The sequence below is a fragment of the Dermacentor albipictus genome, chromosome 2, assembly GCF_038994185.2.
Source record: "Dermacentor albipictus isolate Rhodes 1998 colony chromosome 2, USDA_Dalb.pri_finalv2, whole genome shotgun sequence".
NCBI classification, from domain to species: domain Eukaryota; kingdom Metazoa; phylum Arthropoda; class Arachnida; order Ixodida; family Ixodidae; genus Dermacentor; species Dermacentor albipictus.
This window is the reverse complement of record NC_091822.1, coordinates 40625837-40643321: the sequence shown is the minus strand read 5'-3', so window position 1 is coordinate 40643321 and position 17485 is coordinate 40625837. Positions and strand designations below refer to the sequence as shown.

At 46.7% G+C, this 17485-nt stretch overlaps 1 protein-coding gene across 4 annotated transcripts in view; it reads left to right on the top strand.

Annotated features, from left to right (window-relative positions):
- LOC139055916 (ribosomal protein S6 kinase beta-1-like) overlaps nucleotides 1-17485 on the top strand; it is a 129045-nt gene that overhangs the window by 65670 nt on the left and 45890 nt on the right. For all 4 annotated transcript variants that reach the window (XM_070533561.1, XM_070533560.1, XM_070533562.1 and 1 more), the window contains 5 exons: nucleotides 588-678; nucleotides 1490-1580; nucleotides 4021-4062; nucleotides 5632-5697; nucleotides 7326-7466. In XM_070533561.1, coding sequence (XP_070389662.1) covers nucleotides 588-678; nucleotides 1490-1580; nucleotides 4021-4062; nucleotides 5632-5697; nucleotides 7326-7466 — 431 coding nt within the window. The remainder of the gene's footprint in view (nucleotides 1-587; nucleotides 679-1489; nucleotides 1581-4020; nucleotides 4063-5631; nucleotides 5698-7325; nucleotides 7467-17485) is intronic.

The window sequence follows — 17485 nt, the reverse complement described above, 5'->3', positions numbered from 1 at the left end:
CACGACAGTAAAACGTGGATGGCAGTCAAGTCACACAAAGAGCCAAAGAGAAATGCAAGAGTGGTGTCAGCCTTTCCATAAACTGTCGATACTCCCCGGAAATGCCACGGTTTCGAGTGTTGGTGCCACGGCGATTGGAACAGTGGTCCTTCCTTCAGCTATCAACACTCCCATTAAAAATAAAAATATCCTTTCGAACAAGCATGCGGATAGACAAATGCTACAGGTAGAGCTGTAAAGGAAACATAAAATTGTAACCATGGTGTAGTGTCTCTGATATGTTATCTCGCCTTCATGGGTAGTGCTGTGGTTTGGTTTTGATTGTAATCCAACCCCCCCCCACCCCCACTTCATATTTTCAGATTAAAGAAGAATTGGTTGATTTACAATGATGTAAATATGCTACTCTTGTCACTCAATAACTTTTCTTCAGTTTACATTTATGCTGAAATTACCATGCACGCCAATGTCCCAAGTGGCAAGGTTGTTTGTCTCCAATTTCTTTTCAGAGCTTTGAACTGTAAACCTATCAATGTTGTTTATGCAGCTTTGCAAAGCAAGACACATTCCCTTGTTGTTTCTTGCAGGCCACGTGAAGCTGACAGACTTTGGACTCTGCAAGGAGTCAATCCAGGACGGTGCCATGACGCACACGTTTTGTGGGACGATAGAATACATGTGAGAGTCTTCCATCTCTGTGTTCGGCTGGTGCCGTCGGGCCCACCTATAGCTAGCGCAGTCGTACTTGGTTATTTTCGGTTATAACAAATGCTTGGTTATTAAAAACAAAGATATCATTACTGATTATTTTCACGCTGTCTAAGGCAGTGCGTATTAAATGTAACAAACATGTCGCAGCTGCAAGTTCTTTTAGAGTGAACGTGGAAGTAGCTCTCCATCTGCTGAGATGGGGCCACTCTCCTTGCATGCCCACAGTTTAGTGTGCTGCTCCTTATAGATGCAGGTCCAGGCGCAAACTAAATAGTACCTCTCAAGTGCCAGAGATAGCGCCACGTCAGCGGTGCAAGCTGTGCTTGGGCACGGGACGCTTGGCAGGGAAGGTGCATCGGATTTGTTTTTCTCGCCGAGCTGAAGGTCTGCAGTTTTGCTGCAGTTTGTTGAGTTGGCTGATGAACTCTGACTTTTCGAGAGGAAACTGCTTAAAAAAAACAATGTTGAAGGAGCCCTCCTTAAATTGTCTGCCGATGCTTGCTCACGAAATGCCCCCCCGTCAGTGGACTGCTCATGCTTTCCAAGACATGGGACATAGCTGTTCTTCTAAATTTGGCTGATTTTAATTCGGGAAATGGCTGGCTACACTGCTTTAAGCTCCGACACAGAATTGTGCTCATTGCAATTGCCGGTGAGGCAGCCTTGGGGAGCAGTTAAGTAGGCTCTTGAGGTATGCAGTGAAACATCCTGCTTGTGCTGTAACTCTCTTCGCATATCAGCAAGCGTCTTCTCACCTCATGTTGAATGTACGACTCAGGGCTCCGGAAATCCTTACAAGGACGGGTCATGCCAAGGCAGTCGACTGGTGGAGTCTAGGTGCTCTCATGTATGACATGCTCACAGGAGCGGTGAGTGAGTTTGTTGTGTTCTTGCTTGTGCATGCAAGCGTTCATTGTTGCTTACAGGCAGTGTGCGCTTTCCAGCCTGTGGTCCATTTGTAACACAGCATGATGGCAATGGCAGCATGTTCGCATGTTGGCCACAAGATTGATTCTGTGTGCTGTCGTTTTCCCGGTGTGGGTTCTAAATCTAGTCAGGCACGAGAAACTTGGCAGATGTCTAAGCTAGCTACCCCACGTGTATGCTGTGGAAATTGGCACACATCCCTTATGTTCACATAAGGGGTGCACCTTTTCTATTAAAATTGGGTGTGGGTTCTTTAAAGGGCCCCTCATCAGGCCTCATAGCAAATTTGGTTATACACTGGAAGTTGTTAGGTGCCCTCTAAGGAGTGTTCTACCGCAAGAATTTTTCAAATTAGTTAATAGCAGAGTATAAATATTTAAAGGGTTGCAAACCCATGATTTCAGGAGGCAAGTGGCACCCATAAACACTCTCTCCACTGGCCCCGTCTAGCCTCCGCAAGCGACATTCCTTCCCTGCATTCTCCCATACTGAAGCCAGAGGATCGCGTGATAAATAGCATCACAGCCTCTCTCTCTCTCTGTCTTTCATTTTTGCTGAGTGGTCGACTTCTGGTGACAGTCTCATGTATGAGCTGTAATGTTTGTCTTGTTTTGCGCAGTGAATGATATTGGGCACTCTGCACCAAAACACCTGGTTAGTGGTATAAGTCGGTGTCACCATCGTGAGCACTGATGCAGATGCGAGAGGATGAAAGAGTATGATCATGGTTCTAGAACATGATAGAAAATGACACAGCTTAGCTCTCTGCGCACGCGACTGCACGACGTGGGAACAAGCAGACAAAATGGAAGTGCATCTCTTACTGCAGTACGATGTAAAACAAAAACATGCAGACATTCAATTTGTATGCTTTATTATTTCTCTGAACTTTTAATTCGTCTATTGAAGCAGCAGATTAAACAGATAACTGCTGTTGCGGCGAAAAATTCTCGAAGTCACGTGTTACTGTGTGTAATGTCACAGCACCGCCATGTGTGTAGGCACACAAGTGTGATTGATGTCAACTCTCCGGCTGGGTGTGCGGTGCATAGGGATGTAATACTTAGCAGACACGATCGTTAGCGCATATTGTATGCACTGCACTAGTCAGCTAAAGATGGCCAGACGTCGTGAGGGGCCTTCAAGTGCAGCCTAAGTGCACACAAACTGCACAAATGTCTACAGGCAGTCAAACAAGCAAAAGCCGTATAAGCAATCACCTTCACTACTGCCCATATGAAAACAAACAGCACGAAAATTAGTGACATTTCACTTCGTGAGCACGGGTTACGCGCAAGCGTATGCGTGCCGTTCATACATATATAATTGCTGATATGGACACTCCAGCCATTGTGGTCATCGCAATGTTCTGTATGAAGTCCAGGGGCAATAACATGGTCACTGTGTGCTGTATGTGTTAGTGAAAGGGTGCAACAAGTGAGCCGAATCGCACACAAAGGAGCAAAGCGGGAAGGCAGGACGGGAAGGAGGGCAGGTGGTTTGCACTGTGGTAGCAACTGCGTAGTTTACACAGCGGCGTGCGCCGTACCTTGAAAGCAATCTGCAGATGGCTCATACCTTTGTGCATGCTCTGTTTTCGCTGCTGAGTTTGCGTTGAAGCGATAGCACAAAGGTCACTTCGCTCGCTGCTGCTGATGCGCTTTCTTATGGCAGCACTTGTTCAGCTCGTGCCTGGCGCTTAACGACAACTTTGGGGTTGATCGACTCACGGTTGGCCTGCCACGGCTTGCGCTGCTGCTCTGTCCTTCTGACACGGTGCTCGGCAACTTGATCACGAGACAAACTTGGTGCCTCCATAGTGTGCACACAGCCCATAGCAACTGCCAGAGGAGACTAGCTTGGCACACTTTGCCTACCCTCCTCCTCTGCGAACTTCACCTCTTTCCTCCTTCCCCACTTCGCTCAACGCCACGTAGACTTTCCTCTAGGTGGTGTTGGTTTGCCGCACACTCAGCGCACTGCTTCATACTTTCCCCGGCATGCAATTCTCTTCTCCACCTTCAGGCACCTTCCTCCTCAGCTTCCTTCGCGACTTCACACTACCCCTCGCCAGCCCTCGGTGCACCTAGCCATGTATGCTTGCATGTAAAAGGTGTGCATGGGCTTGTGCACCTGTCCATAGAGGCAGTCACCTTCACGTGTGATAGGACACTTCAAGGGTTGCCTTCATGGATGCTTAGGAGCCATGTGTGCATTTGTCCATCAAGAAAATTAATTTCTTTTTAAACTGGATAAAGTTTAAAATGAAGTTTTTGTTGGTAAGGGCCGAGGCTGCAACCACGTTCCCCAAGTATGTGTTGCCTTTGAGAGTTTGATGGACATGAGGTGATCGTGATATGTTGTTTGTATTCATTCTTTCAGCCTCCATACACAGCGGAGAATAGGAAAAAGACTATAGAAAAAGTGAGTACTCTCTTGTTCAAGCAATGTATGTTAGCTTGCGACATACACATGATTCAACTAAGCTTTGGCTTTGCCTAAATGCCAGGTCTTTCTTTGACGGCATCAACATGACGCCAAGTTTTGGAGCTTGAATAGCACGTAAAACTTCAGAATTTAATTTTCTTAATGTGGAGGAAGATATATAATGCATGGCATGCAGTTTTGTTTCATAACTTTTATCGAGAACTTCAAGGTGACTGGAATCTTGAAGTATAGACTTCACAGAAAACAAGCTTTGGGAGGGGGCAACAGTAAGGCGAAGCTCATCAAACGACGAGGGCAGCAGAAGCCATGAGGACGACTGAATTAGATTGTTCATAGCAGAGCATCAGCATTGGTGTTAAGCTGCATATCAGAGTGAAGTTTGAGACTTTGGTGATAAGCCTGCCTCAGGTAAGGTCCACACCCTATAAAAATTCATCTTAAGTGCGGGCCTTATATGAGTATATACAGTAGTTTCTGCCAGCATTCTCTCGTTTGTGCGGCCTTTATTGTGCGACCTGAAAACTTACAGGTACCATTCAGTGGCAGTGCCCTTGTTGTGCAATTGGGTTCCAGAACATATGGAGCTGGAAGAGTCTAGCACGATGCACATATAGTTTGGGACTGCCTCTGAGCAGCTTACACATTAGGGGCGTCGCATCTCTTGCCATCTTGCACGCTGTGCCAATGGGTTGGTGGTCGCTGCCGGTGGGAGTGGTGTAGAGGCAGCGATTTCATATTCGGAATTTGAGTTGAAATGTCCATTACAATGCACACATGTGCGTGCATGTGCATGTGTGTATGCATATTGCACCATTCAAGTACGCTTAAAAATTTGGAGGACGCTTAAGCTTTGCCTTTAAGAGTGGAACACGATAGCATTTAAAGATCCCCGACCACTTCTCATGCTTCCCGGCAACTGCAACTTATGTAACCACAATGTTTACCAGAAAGCGCTGGTGGCAAATGCTATGCATGAAGGTGAGCTTCCCTGGTAAAGACGTGGCCTCTTGCGTGAGCCCATGCCAGAGGTACCGTATTTATATAATAGTAAGTCGACTCAATTAATGAAGATAAAAATCGGACATCCACCCGTTCGTAGCCATTGCTACAAAGGAAACGCATACGGGTTCCTCGAAAAAAAAGCCTCACTGTTGAAGAAAAATTTATCCTGGTCTGGGACACAAACCCGGGACCACCGCCTTTCCGGGGCAGCCGCTCTACCATCTGAGCTAACCAGGCGGTTAGCAGATGGCGGGGCAAAGTTGAATTTGTCGACAACGCGAAGCAAAGGCAAGAGTTTGACGTAATAGTTCTGCGGAAACCTGCAAGGTGGAGAGCAGTAATTAATGAAGGGAAAAATTAGACATCCACCGTTTGTAGCCATTGCTACAAAGGAAACCCATACGGGTTCCTCAAAAGAAAAGCCTCACAGTTGATGAAAAATTCATCCTGGCCCAGAATTTTAGTGCAAAATAATCACCAGATGGCATAGTCAAGATGTTTTGTGGTGGGTAATGTTTGCACATTTTGTGCCCATCGTTTCAGATTCTGCGCTGTCGGCTAAATCTGCCTCCTTACCTGACACCTGATGCAAGGGATCTCTTAAGAAAGGTGAGTGGTGTTAAAGTGGGCTGCAGGTTATAAGGCATGGGTAGCAGTATGTTGTGACTTTGTGCAGGGATGAGAGAAGAGAGGCATAAATGGGTTCGCTCTCTTGCTCCCAACTGTTAGTTAAAGAAAGCAGCAAACATGCCAGGTTATTAAAAAAGAAATTCAAAGTCAAAACACACGTGTGAAAAATGCATAGAAGTGCGAATGTGCAAAGAGAGCTGGCTGCCATGCAGGCTTAGTATTGCATTTGAATTGCTGAGCACTGTACCTAAAATAGGAGCATGTGAGTGCTGATCTATAGATCTTGAATCACATATCAAGTAAAAAAACAGCTAGTACAAGTTTTGAGGCTTAGAAAAAATGTTCTGCAACAAAAGCAGCTACGGTGCAGCTAGCTCATACTCAAGTACCTGTTACTACCACCCCTGTTACTATTGGGCCGTGAGATTGTTGTCAGCCCTCTGTAACTTTGGTACTTATGCTGTTAAAGTGGCCATGTACCCTGTAGCTCTCTTTTGAGCAAAACGAGAACAAGGTAAAAACGGGAGCCAACGTTTCGACAAGCGGACTTGCCTTTTTCAAGGCAACATATGCTTTCCTCGACACAGTACATATAGGTAGGGTTCTTCTAAAGGGGAGATGGGGTAAAGTGGGTGGGCAAGGCAACGACCGAGGGTGTGTTAGCGACAAAGGTCAAGAGGAACTTATGACGTCACGTCAAGACTGGAGAGGCAGACAGAATTAGCTAAGAAACAACCTACACCAGAACCTGAGAGACCACCAGCCTTTAGAACAAAATACCGCATTTACTCGCATAACGAACGCACCCGCGTAATGAATGCAGCCTCCACTTTTCCAATCAAGAAGTGTTTTTTTCTTTTTCTTGTGTAATAATTGCACCGTGAATTTGCTGCTGTGAAGCCCATAGTCATAAATGTTTCAAAGGGAGCTTTAGAATCTATTCACTATGCTGAATTCCAAGTTATAGGCAGCAGCACTTATTTTTCATTGGGCTTCTTAGCATTTTTTGTCCTCCCGTTCTTTCTCTTTCTCTTTTTTCTTTCTTTTTTATATACTAAACCATTTTAGTAAATTTTATTTATTTTTTCCTTCCCCATAAGCACCATCTTCTGCTGCTTCTTTTAGTCTCTCTTTCAGAGAGACCATAGCTCACTGACCTCCAGCAGAGCAAATAATCCCCCCCCCCCCCCCCCCTTTCGTCCAGGCCCCTTCCACGAAAAAACACACAGTCAGCTGACACATGGTGCTATTGCATATTTCCTCACCAACGTTGAAATAGCACCCCTTTCTTTTCAAGTTTACACCCTCGCCGCTAACACACCCTCGGACATTGCCTCGCCTAGCTGCCTTACCCCCTTATATATGCTGTGCCAAGGAAAGCATGTGTCACCTTGAAAAAGGCAAGTCCACTTGTCAAAACTTCGGCTCCCACTTTTACCTCGTTCTCGTTTTGCTCATTGTCTTGAATTTGCATCTCCCGCCTTACCCATGTTTTCCCTGGATAGCTGTCTTTTGTGGCTTGGGAAGAGTTTCTCCCATCACTACAGCTGTAAAACTATGTGAAGTTGCTGAGTCGAAATGCTTTGCCTGCTTCCTTTTGTACGTAGCTGCTAAGGCGTAACGTACTCCAGCGACTGGGCAGTGGACCTAATGATGCACGTGACATCAAGGCGCACCCCTTCTTCCGGCACGTCAACTGGGAGGATGTGCTGGCAAGGCGCGTGGAACCCCCCATCAAGCCACAGCTGGTGGGTCTCTTGTTGGGCCAAGGGAAGCTCCGCCTCCCCCTCGCCAATCAGATAAAACAGCTGCCCACTTCTCCCTGATCTCTCTTGACTTTCATTCTTAGATTTCTGCGTAGGAGAGAGGAGAGTGCCACCATGTTTTTCCTGATGACATGTGAACTTAGTGTGGGTAGGCATGTGTTGCTACAGGCTGTGCTGTCGCGAGTAGTTGAAGCATCTTCACAGAAAGAGTATGTTTATTATTCTCTACATCTTGCATAATCTCATAAACTGTATGCATCGCAATACAGAAACACACATGGTTCTACAGTTGCCAGCCAACACCGTATTTACTCGAATCTAATGCGCACTTTTCTTCCAGATATCATCATCAGCAGCCTGTTTTATGTCCACTGCAGGACGAAGGCCTCTCCCTGCGATCTCCAATTACCCCTGTCCTGCGCCAACCAATTCCAACTAGCGCCCGCAAATTTCCTAATTTCATTGCTCCACCTAGTCTTCTGTCGTCCTCGATTGCATTTTCCTTCTCTTGGTACCCATTCTGTAACCCTAATGGTCCAACGGTCATCTAACCCGCGCATTACATGACCTGCCCAGCTCCATTTCTTTCTCTTGATGTCAATTAGAATATCGTCTATGCCCGTTTGCTCTCCGATCCAAACCGCTCTTTTTCTGTCCCTTAACGTTGTGCCTAACAATCTGCGTTCCATCGCTCTTTGCGTGCTCCTTACCGTAAAAACCGGACTATAGGTCGGATCGTAATATAGGTCGACCCCTCAACTAACCAATTCTAAAAATGAGAAAAATCTGTTTCAGTGCCAAAGTACCGAAGGACACCCTTACCTTGAAACAAATGCGACTCAGCTGGTGGCACAGTGGTGACAGTATTTATTTAAATGCTGCTCACATGTGCACCTGGCCAAGTTTTTGACAGAATCACGCGACCATCGACCCGCGTGCTTGTCAGCACCTTATTAACGGCACTGAGCAGCGAAGCAAATGAGATACGCGCATGCGTACACATGCGCTCACTTTTGCTATTTCGCCGCTCCGTGCCGTGATGATAAGGTGCTGACAAACACGCGGGTCGATGGTCGTGTGATACTGTTAAAGGTTGGCCGGGTGTACAGTACACAGAAGGGCGTGAAGTGCGCAAGCATTCGTGCAAGATTCGAACGATTCCGAATCAGAGTCGTCTGAACTAGAGTCGGGTGCAGAGTGCTTCTCGCTGCCCACGTCCCATAGAGCATCGTCCTCTGTGCCATCCAGCGCAAAGCCCTTCCTCTTCATAAATCGTCGCACCCAGGATGGCGAGCCCTTGAATAGCGCCCTCATCAGTTCAGAGGCCCGCACGATCTCATCCGCTTTCAAACGGATGCATTCGGCAGTCACAGGCAGTGATCTTACACGCAGCTCCCGGATGAACTCCACAACCTTGTCTTCCAGTTCTGGATACGCTGTGGTCGTTTTCTTTTGTTGCTGCAAGTTGTGGATGAGGTTTTCTTTAGGTTGCTGCAAGTTTTAATACGTTGCTTCTTCCTCCGCCACTACGGAATGCTCTTTTCGGATACTCCAAATTCGCGCTGCGCCGCCAAGTTGCCGTGGGCTTCCGCGTACTCGATCGCCTTTTTCTTGAAGGCGACAGTAAAGTGCCGTCGGCTTCCGCTCATTTTGAAACAACACTTGAAAAAGCAGCCTTTAAGCAATATAACTTTGTGACCATGGAAACGCAAACTGGCGGTGCCACAATGCCGCGCTGCTGCTGATGGCGATGGTGGCTGTTTACTTCATCCGCCCACTGTTGCAAGACTTCCGTACTTCTTCCACCATTGTCCGGTATATAAGACGAGGGTCGACTTTTCGCAATAGTTTTTTGAAAAAAAGTTTGTCCTATATTCTGGTTTTTACGGTAACTTGTTCTTAAGTTTGTCAGTCTCCAAGTCTCTGCCCCATATGTCAGCACTGGTAAAATGCACTGATTGTACACATTCCTTTTCAATGGTAATGGTAAGCTTCCAGTCAGGAGCTGGCAATGTCTGCCATAAGCGATTCAACCCATTTTTATTCTTCTGTGAATTTCCTTCTCATGATCAGGGTTCCCTGTGATTAATTGACCTAGGTAAACGTACTCCTTCACAAACTCTAGAGGCCGACTGGTGATCCTGAACTCTTGTTCCTTTGCCCAGCTATTTATCATTATCTTTGTCTGCTGCGTATTAATCTTTAACCCCACTCTTACACTCTCTCGGTTAAGGTCCTCAATTATTTGTTGTAACTCATGTGCAGTGTTGCTGAATAGAACAATATCATTGGCAAACCAAAGGTTGCTGAGGTATTTGCCGTCGATCCTTACTCCTAAGTCTTCCCAGTTTAATAGCTTCAATACTTCTTCTAAGCATGCAATGAATAGCATTGGAGAGATTGTCTCTCCCTGTCTGACCCCTTTCTTTGTAGGTATCTTCCTGCTTCTCGTGTGTACAATTAAGGCAGCTGTAGAACTTCTGTAGATATTTTATAAGGTATCTACATAAGCATTTTGCACTCCATGATTACATAATGCCGCTATGACTGTTGGTATCTGTACTGAATCAAATGCCGTTTCGTAATCTATGAAAGCCATATAGAGAGGCTTATTATACCTTGCGGATTTCTCGATAACCTGATTAACAACATGGATATGATCCATTGTAGAGTATCCCTTCCTGAAGCCCACCTCTTCTCGTGGTTGACTAAAGTCCAGCGTTGCCCTTATTCTGTTGGAGATTATTTTGGTAAATATTTTATATACTGTATTTACTCGCATAATGATCGCACTTGCGTAATGATCGCACCCCTGAATTTTGTCGTCAAAATTTGATTTTTTTTATTTCCCGTGTAATGATCGCACCCCAAACTTGTCCCAGCGATATGTCGTGTGCCAAGTCTAGCTTATAATGATCGCGCTTACCATCTGTCGAATGCTATGCGAACGACTCGTCTGCACGCACCAAACATTCTTAAGTAGATGCCTCATTTCATTACTTTCATCACTTTCCGCACTTCCATGACAAAAAGAGGTACAACCAAACTTGCCCTTTATTATGGGTAGGCTTTATAATGGTTGTGGTCAACAAAAACAAAAAAGGCGCCTTTCGATTCTTTTCATCTGCACTCGTGAGCACGCAACAAATTGCGCGCAGCAATGATAGTAGCCACGTTTACACTGATACGTTAAAAGTGTACCCTTTTCATACGCCGACGCTTGTAACACAGCTAAGATATTTGCCCACCCTTAGCGGAAATGTGCCGTGTTAAGATAGTAGTGAAGACAGATGCCGCAGCTTCTGCAGCACGCCGGCCATCCGTTTCTGTCAGTGGCAGCTAAGCGCGCCCATCTGTTTCTGTTCCCTCAAAGTGGACATGGCTACGTTATTGCGTTATTGCATCGCTACGTTTTTTTCATTGAAGCAAAATTAACGCTGCCCTTTGACGACGGAAGTGGACAACGCGGTGTAAATTCTGTAATGAAGGCGATCATGTTACGCGAGCACTTTGACGCGCGGCTGCGGCACACAGCCGCTTGCCAGATTATTGTGGCCTTCCATCGACTTGTAGGATTTCGATTGCTCGCGGGTCGCAAAGCTCGTTGCATTCGCAGTGTAATCCGTGATGTCTGCTGCGATGTCCACGTGAGGCAGTAGTCCGACATCGCGCCGAAGCTGATGATCTTTGAGTTAGAGCTGGTCGACACAGTAGCACGAGCGCACTTCGTTGTCAAAACGCAATTTTTCTGGTTCACTCAACCCACGCACGTACGTGCTTAGGCCCATCGTTGACCTAAGACGTACTACTCGACAGCCAAGTCAGAAAGGCACATTGAAAAGGTCGTTTGACAGTTCGTGCGTATTGGTGGTCCACTTGGCCACGCAGGCCTGCTCGCGTAGGCAGCGCGAACTTGCAACCGCAGTTATCGCGGCCTCCGCGGATGCCGCTAGCGCTCCTAGCGGATGACGTCATGTGCATACCTCCTATAAAGAGCCGCCAGTTTTGCAAGCATTATGTCTCCTCCATCTTTGATTAAATCGACTGTTATTCCATCTTCTCCTGCCGCTCTTCCTCGTTTCATGTCTTGCAAGGCCCTTCTCACCTCATTGCTAGATAGGAGGAGTTTCTATATCCTGTTCATTACTGTTTCTAATGGAGGTATCCTAACTCCTCTTGGTACTGTACAGGTCAGTATAGAATTCTTCCGCTGCTTTTACTATATCTTCGAGATTGCTGATGATATTACCCTGCTTACCTTTCAGTGCATGCATCTTGGTTTGTCCTATGCCAAGTTTCTTTCTCACTGATTTCAGGCTGCGTCCATTTTTTGTGGCTTTTTCAGTCTTTCTCACGTTATAGTTTCGAATATCCCGTATTTTCGCCTTGTTGATCAGTTTTGGCAGTTCCGCAAATTCTATCCTATCTCTTGAGTTGGACACTTCGATTTTTTGTTGTTGTTTCTTTGTTAGGTCTTTTGTTACTTGGGAGAGCTTGCCTACTGGTTGCCTTGGTGCCTTGCCTCCAACTTCAGTTGCTGCCTTTAAAGCCAACCTAGTTACGGTTTCATTCATTAGCTCTATGTCATCATCTCTCTGTTCTAAGGTTGCATATTTGTTTGCAAGTACCAGTCTGAATTTGTCGGCTTTTACCCTTACTGCCTCTAGGCTTTCCTGTTCCATGGTGTTGGGCTGCTGAGCATGAGGTCGCGGGATCGAATCCCGGCCACGGCAGCTGCATTTCGATGAGGGCGAAATGCGAAAACACCCGTGCACTTAGACTTAGTTGCACGTTAAAGAACCCCAGGTGGTCGGAATTTCCTGGGTCCTCCACTACGGCGTGCCTCATAATCAGAATGTGGTTTTGGCACGTAAAACCCCAGAATTTAATTTTAATTTAGGTTTTCCTGTTCTTTCATCACCAATTTGCTCTGTCTCACATCAAATTGAGGTGAACCCTAGCCCTGACTAACCCATAATCACTGCACTTTACCCTACCTATCACTTCTACATCCTGCATTATGCTGATCAGCAGAAAGTATGAAGTCAATTTCATTTATTGTTTTGCCATTAGGGCTTTTCTAGGTCCACTTTCTGCTGCTACGCTTCCTGAAAAAAGGTGTTCATTATTCGAAGCTTATTCCTTTCTGCGAATTCTACCAGCATCTCTCCTCTAGCGTTCCTAGAATCAATGCCGTAGTTGCCAATTGCTTGATCACCAGCCTGCTTTTTCCCCACTTTTCCATTGAAGTCGCCCATTACCACAGGATACTTGGTTTGCACTTTTCTCATCTCTAATTCAACATCTTCATAAAGCTGGTGTACTTCCTCATCATCGTGTCTGGATGTTGGAGCGTAGGCTTGTACTACCTTTAATCTATACTTCTTATGAAGTTTGATTACGACTACAGCTACCCTCTCATTAATGCTGCAGAATTCGTCAATGTTGCCCACTGTGTCCTTATGGATTAGGAATCCTACCCCATATTGCTTCTTATCTGGTAGACCTCTGTGGCAGAGGACATGTCCATTATTTAGAAATGTATAAGCCTCACCAGTTGCCGGCAGGGTCAACCATTTTAAGGGGTGCGTAGCTTTCGCATAGCGAAAAATGGTCTATTACCCGATTTTTAGAAAATCACATTTTCCGTTTCTGTAACTCCTTTTCTATCTGATTCCGAAATATGTTCACTGAGAACCACGTAGAAGTGCTATAAAAAATTGGTTGCATCAGGCAACGGCATGAAAACTTTCACGGAAATTACGAAAGAAATGATGTTTTTCCTCCTACAATGTCTCTGGAATGGCACAACCGAGCACCACCATCTTGGTCTTATCAGAAAGCGCATTTCTTCAAATTCGTCGCTTCAGCTATCCCCTCTACACAGAAACAAACACACAAAAAACAAATGTTTGAAGGTGATTCTGAAGTCATGGACTGGCCGCGCCTGCCACATGACTCCAGCACGCTTTGCCCATTGGTGTGGCGCTCACTTTGTTGGGGCAGCACCTCCTTTAACTAGATGCCTGCGACGTTGCTTCCTTTCACATTGGAGGTTCCCTATCTACATGCGAGCTGGAATCACGAGGTGGCACTTACAACCGTACCGCTGGAGTCACGTGACTCCCGCCGGGGCAGCTTGCTGCCAGCAGGCAGGGTCGGTAGCCTTGCATTCGTGGCCGGCGCAGGAGGCCGTAGTCTAGGGATGCCTGTGTTCGAAAACTGTCAAAACATTGGACACAACAACTTGCTTCAGCAGCCGCTCCGTAAGTCTTTCTTGAAGTCCATAGTGTGGAGGTCCTGACTGCACACCACAGAGCACTACAGGGTAACTTGATGGTACTTAATCCTTACTAGAAATCACCATAGCCACTGGTCGTGCCAACTGCTGTCGGAAGGCATTTCGTGGAAAGACACGCCCAGGTCTGTTTTCTGCGTTAAAATTAGACTCCTATACATTGTCATGGCTACGTAACTTTCTAATCGAGAGCAATTTACCTCTGTTAATGACTTCAATTCTCCCAAATCTAACGTTACTGTGCCACAAGGAAGCGTCTTTTGGGACCTCTGTTGTTTCAAATCTATATAAATGATCTGCCTAACAACATATCGTCTTGCATACGAATGTTCGCCAATGACTGCATTATCTACCGTCCAGTAACCAATAGTGATGATCATATAGCGCTCCAATGAGATCTAGAGATAGTGAACCAGTGGTGTACTACATGGCTCATGACACTAAACATGTCAAAATGTAAAACAATGTCTTTCACCCGTAAACTTGTTAATTTGCAGTTTATCTACCACATTAACAAGAGCATTATATCCCCGACTACGCAATATTGTAGCACTCTTCAATGAAGCACACTAAACACACTGGTTTATTGTGGGCGAACTTGTGCCCGGAAACTCAAAATTAAGCATTCACACACTTTTTAAGAGAAGAGTTAACAGCAGCCTGTTCCACAGTCAACCGCGTCTCTCCGCCGAACGCACTTCTCACGCGCCCCGAAGGCCAAGAGCCACGCCGTAGCTTCTCATTGGACGGCAGACTCGGGTGCTGCCGTGAGCGCGTGCACGGGAGACACGCGCTGTATCGCCACGCGCGAGGCGTTGCTGGCGCTCTTCTAATGGCGATGCGACGAGTAATGGGCTTTAGCGATGAGACGCTTGCAAAGGTGCCTCACGAGAGTGCTCGTACCTGGCATGTGGAGAGCTCTCTGCGGCATTAGTCCCCCTCTGAAAACGCATCGTCCCGATGCGTATGAAACAAATTTATCTATAGATGTGTTTTCATTGCCTGTCGTAGTAAGGCTTCATGCGGACTACGTGTACGACCTCCGCATGGATGTGCCGCTTTGATCGCTCTTGCTCATGAGGGATGACTTCGTAATTCAGGTCACCTACTCGGCGAATAACTTCGTAAGGTCCAAAGTATCAGCGAAGGAGTTTTTCACTTAGTCCGCGACGACGCACTGGTGTCCATACCCACACTTTGTCGCCCGGGTGGTACTGAACTTCTCTGCGGCGCAGGTTGTAATAGCTTGCGTCCCTACGTTGTTGCTGGCGGATACGGAACCGTGCCAACTGCCGGGCTTCTTCAGCTCGTTGTAGGAAGTCGTCGACGTCGTACGGGTTGTTGTTTTCATCATCTACCGGTAACATAGCATCCAGTGTGGTTGTTACTGTGCGGCCATAGACCAGTTGAAATGGAGTGACCTGGGTTGTCTCCTGTACTGCCGTATTATAGGCGAAAGTGGCATAAGGCAAGATTGCGTCCCATGTCTTATGTTCGAGGTCGACATACATGGACAACATATCGGCCAGGCTTCGGTTTAGACGTTCCGTCAGGCCGTTTGTTTGGGGATGGTATGCAGTACTTTTTCTGTGACTGGTGTGAGTCATCTTCATCAAACATTGCATCAAATCAGCTGTGAAGGCCGCTCCTCGATCGGTAATCACGACCATTGGTGCACCATGTCGCAGTACTATGTTACAAACGAAGAAATTTGCAACTTCAACTGCCATTCCTCGCTCAAGGCAGCCAGTTTCAGCATATCGTGTTAAATAGTCCGTCGCTACTACGATCCATCTCTTCCCTGACGATGATGTTGGGAACGGGCCAAGAAGATCCATTCCAACTTGTTGAAATGGAGTCTTTGGTGGGTCTATGGGCTTAAGAAGTCCGGCCGGTTTCACGGGTGGTGTTTTGCGCCTTTGACATTCGCGACATGTCTTCACGTAATGCTGCACCGACGCTAACAATTTAGGCCAGAAGTATCTGAGACGAATTCTGGCGAACGTCCGGCTGACACCTAAGTGACCCGACGATGGTTCATCATGGCAAGCTTCCAAAATTTCTGGTCGCATGGCTGACGGTACGACGAGTAAGAATTTTTCCTGGTTGCGTTCAAAGTTTCTCTTGTAGAGCGCATTATCTCGGAGACAAAATGACGATAAACCTCTCATAAACATGCGTGGGACTTGGACGTCGTATCCTTCGAGGTGTTTGATGAGTGGGAGCAATTCTGTGTCGGCCCGTTGACGCTCGGCGATTTCCGAAGCTGTCATCGCTGTAAGACACGGGAAATCTTCTTCTTCTGAAGGAGTCGACTCCACTGGTGAGCGGGACAAGCAGTCAGCATTGTTATGTTTTCTTCCAGACCTGTACACGACAGTAATGTCGTATTCTTGGAGCCTGAGGCTCCACCTCGCAAGTCGTCCAGATGGGTCTTTTAGGTTTGCCAGCCAGCAAAGAGAATGGTGATCGCTGACTGCACGGAACGGCCTGCCGTACAGGTATGGTCGGAACTTGCTGATGGCCCATATGACAGCCAAACACTCCTTTTCCGTCGCAGAGTAATTTGTTTCAGCTTTCGAGAGAGTGCGGCTAGCATACGCTATGACTTTCTCTTCCCCATTTTGCCACTGAACTAAAACCGCGCCGAGACCGAGATTGCTTGCATCTGTGTGGACTTCTGTGTCCGCTGTCTCGTCGAAGTGGGCGAGGATCGGTGGGGCTTGCAATCGTTCCTTTAGTTCATTGAAAGCAACCTCTTGTTCAGCATGCCACATGAAGGGTACGTCTTCTTTAGTCAGTTTCGTCAGAGGTTCGGCAATTTTCGAGAAGTTTTCTACAAATCGCCTGTAATAAGCGCATAGCCCCAAAAATTGCCGTACCGTCTTCTTGTTTGTAGGCTTTGGAAATCGTGCAACGGCAGCAGTCTTGTCGGGATCCGGAGCAGTACCTTGCGCGCTAATTACGTGACCCAGGAAACGAAGTTCTTGGAATCCAAACTGGCACTTTTCCGGTTTAATGGTTAGGCCTGCCGAGCGGATGGCTTGAAGCACTAAACACAGCCTCTGGACATGCTGGTCGAATGTTGCAGAAAATACCACTAAGTCGTCTAGGTAAACTAAGCATGACTGCCATTTAAGACCCGAGAGGACACTGTCCATCATGCGCTGGAATGTCGCCGGCGCACAGCAGAGGCCGAATGGAAGCGCTTTGAACTCATACAGGCCATCTGGGGTTACGAAAGCAGTTTTTTCACGGTCTCTTTCGTCTACTTCAATTTGCCAATATCCGCTCTTGAGATCTAATGAAGAGAAAAATTTTGCATGTCGTAGGCGATCCAACGTGTCATCAATGCGGGGAAGGGGGTATACATCCCGCCTGGTCACACTGTTCAATTTCCGGTAATCAACACAGAATCTCAATGTATTGTCCTTCTTTCTCACAAGGACTACCGGCGACGCCCACGGGCTGTTTGATGGCTGAATGACATCGTCCTCAAGCATCTCTTGCACCTGACTCTTTATGATCTCTCGTTCAACCGGTGACACTCGGTACGGATGTTGGTATACTGGCCTGGTCGCTTCGTCTGTTATTATACGGTGTTTAACAATTGGTGTGCGCCGTACCTTTGACGAGGTGGAGAAACATTCTGCGAATTCATTTATAAGGTCCTCCATCATTTCTTTCTGGGCTGGCGTTAGAC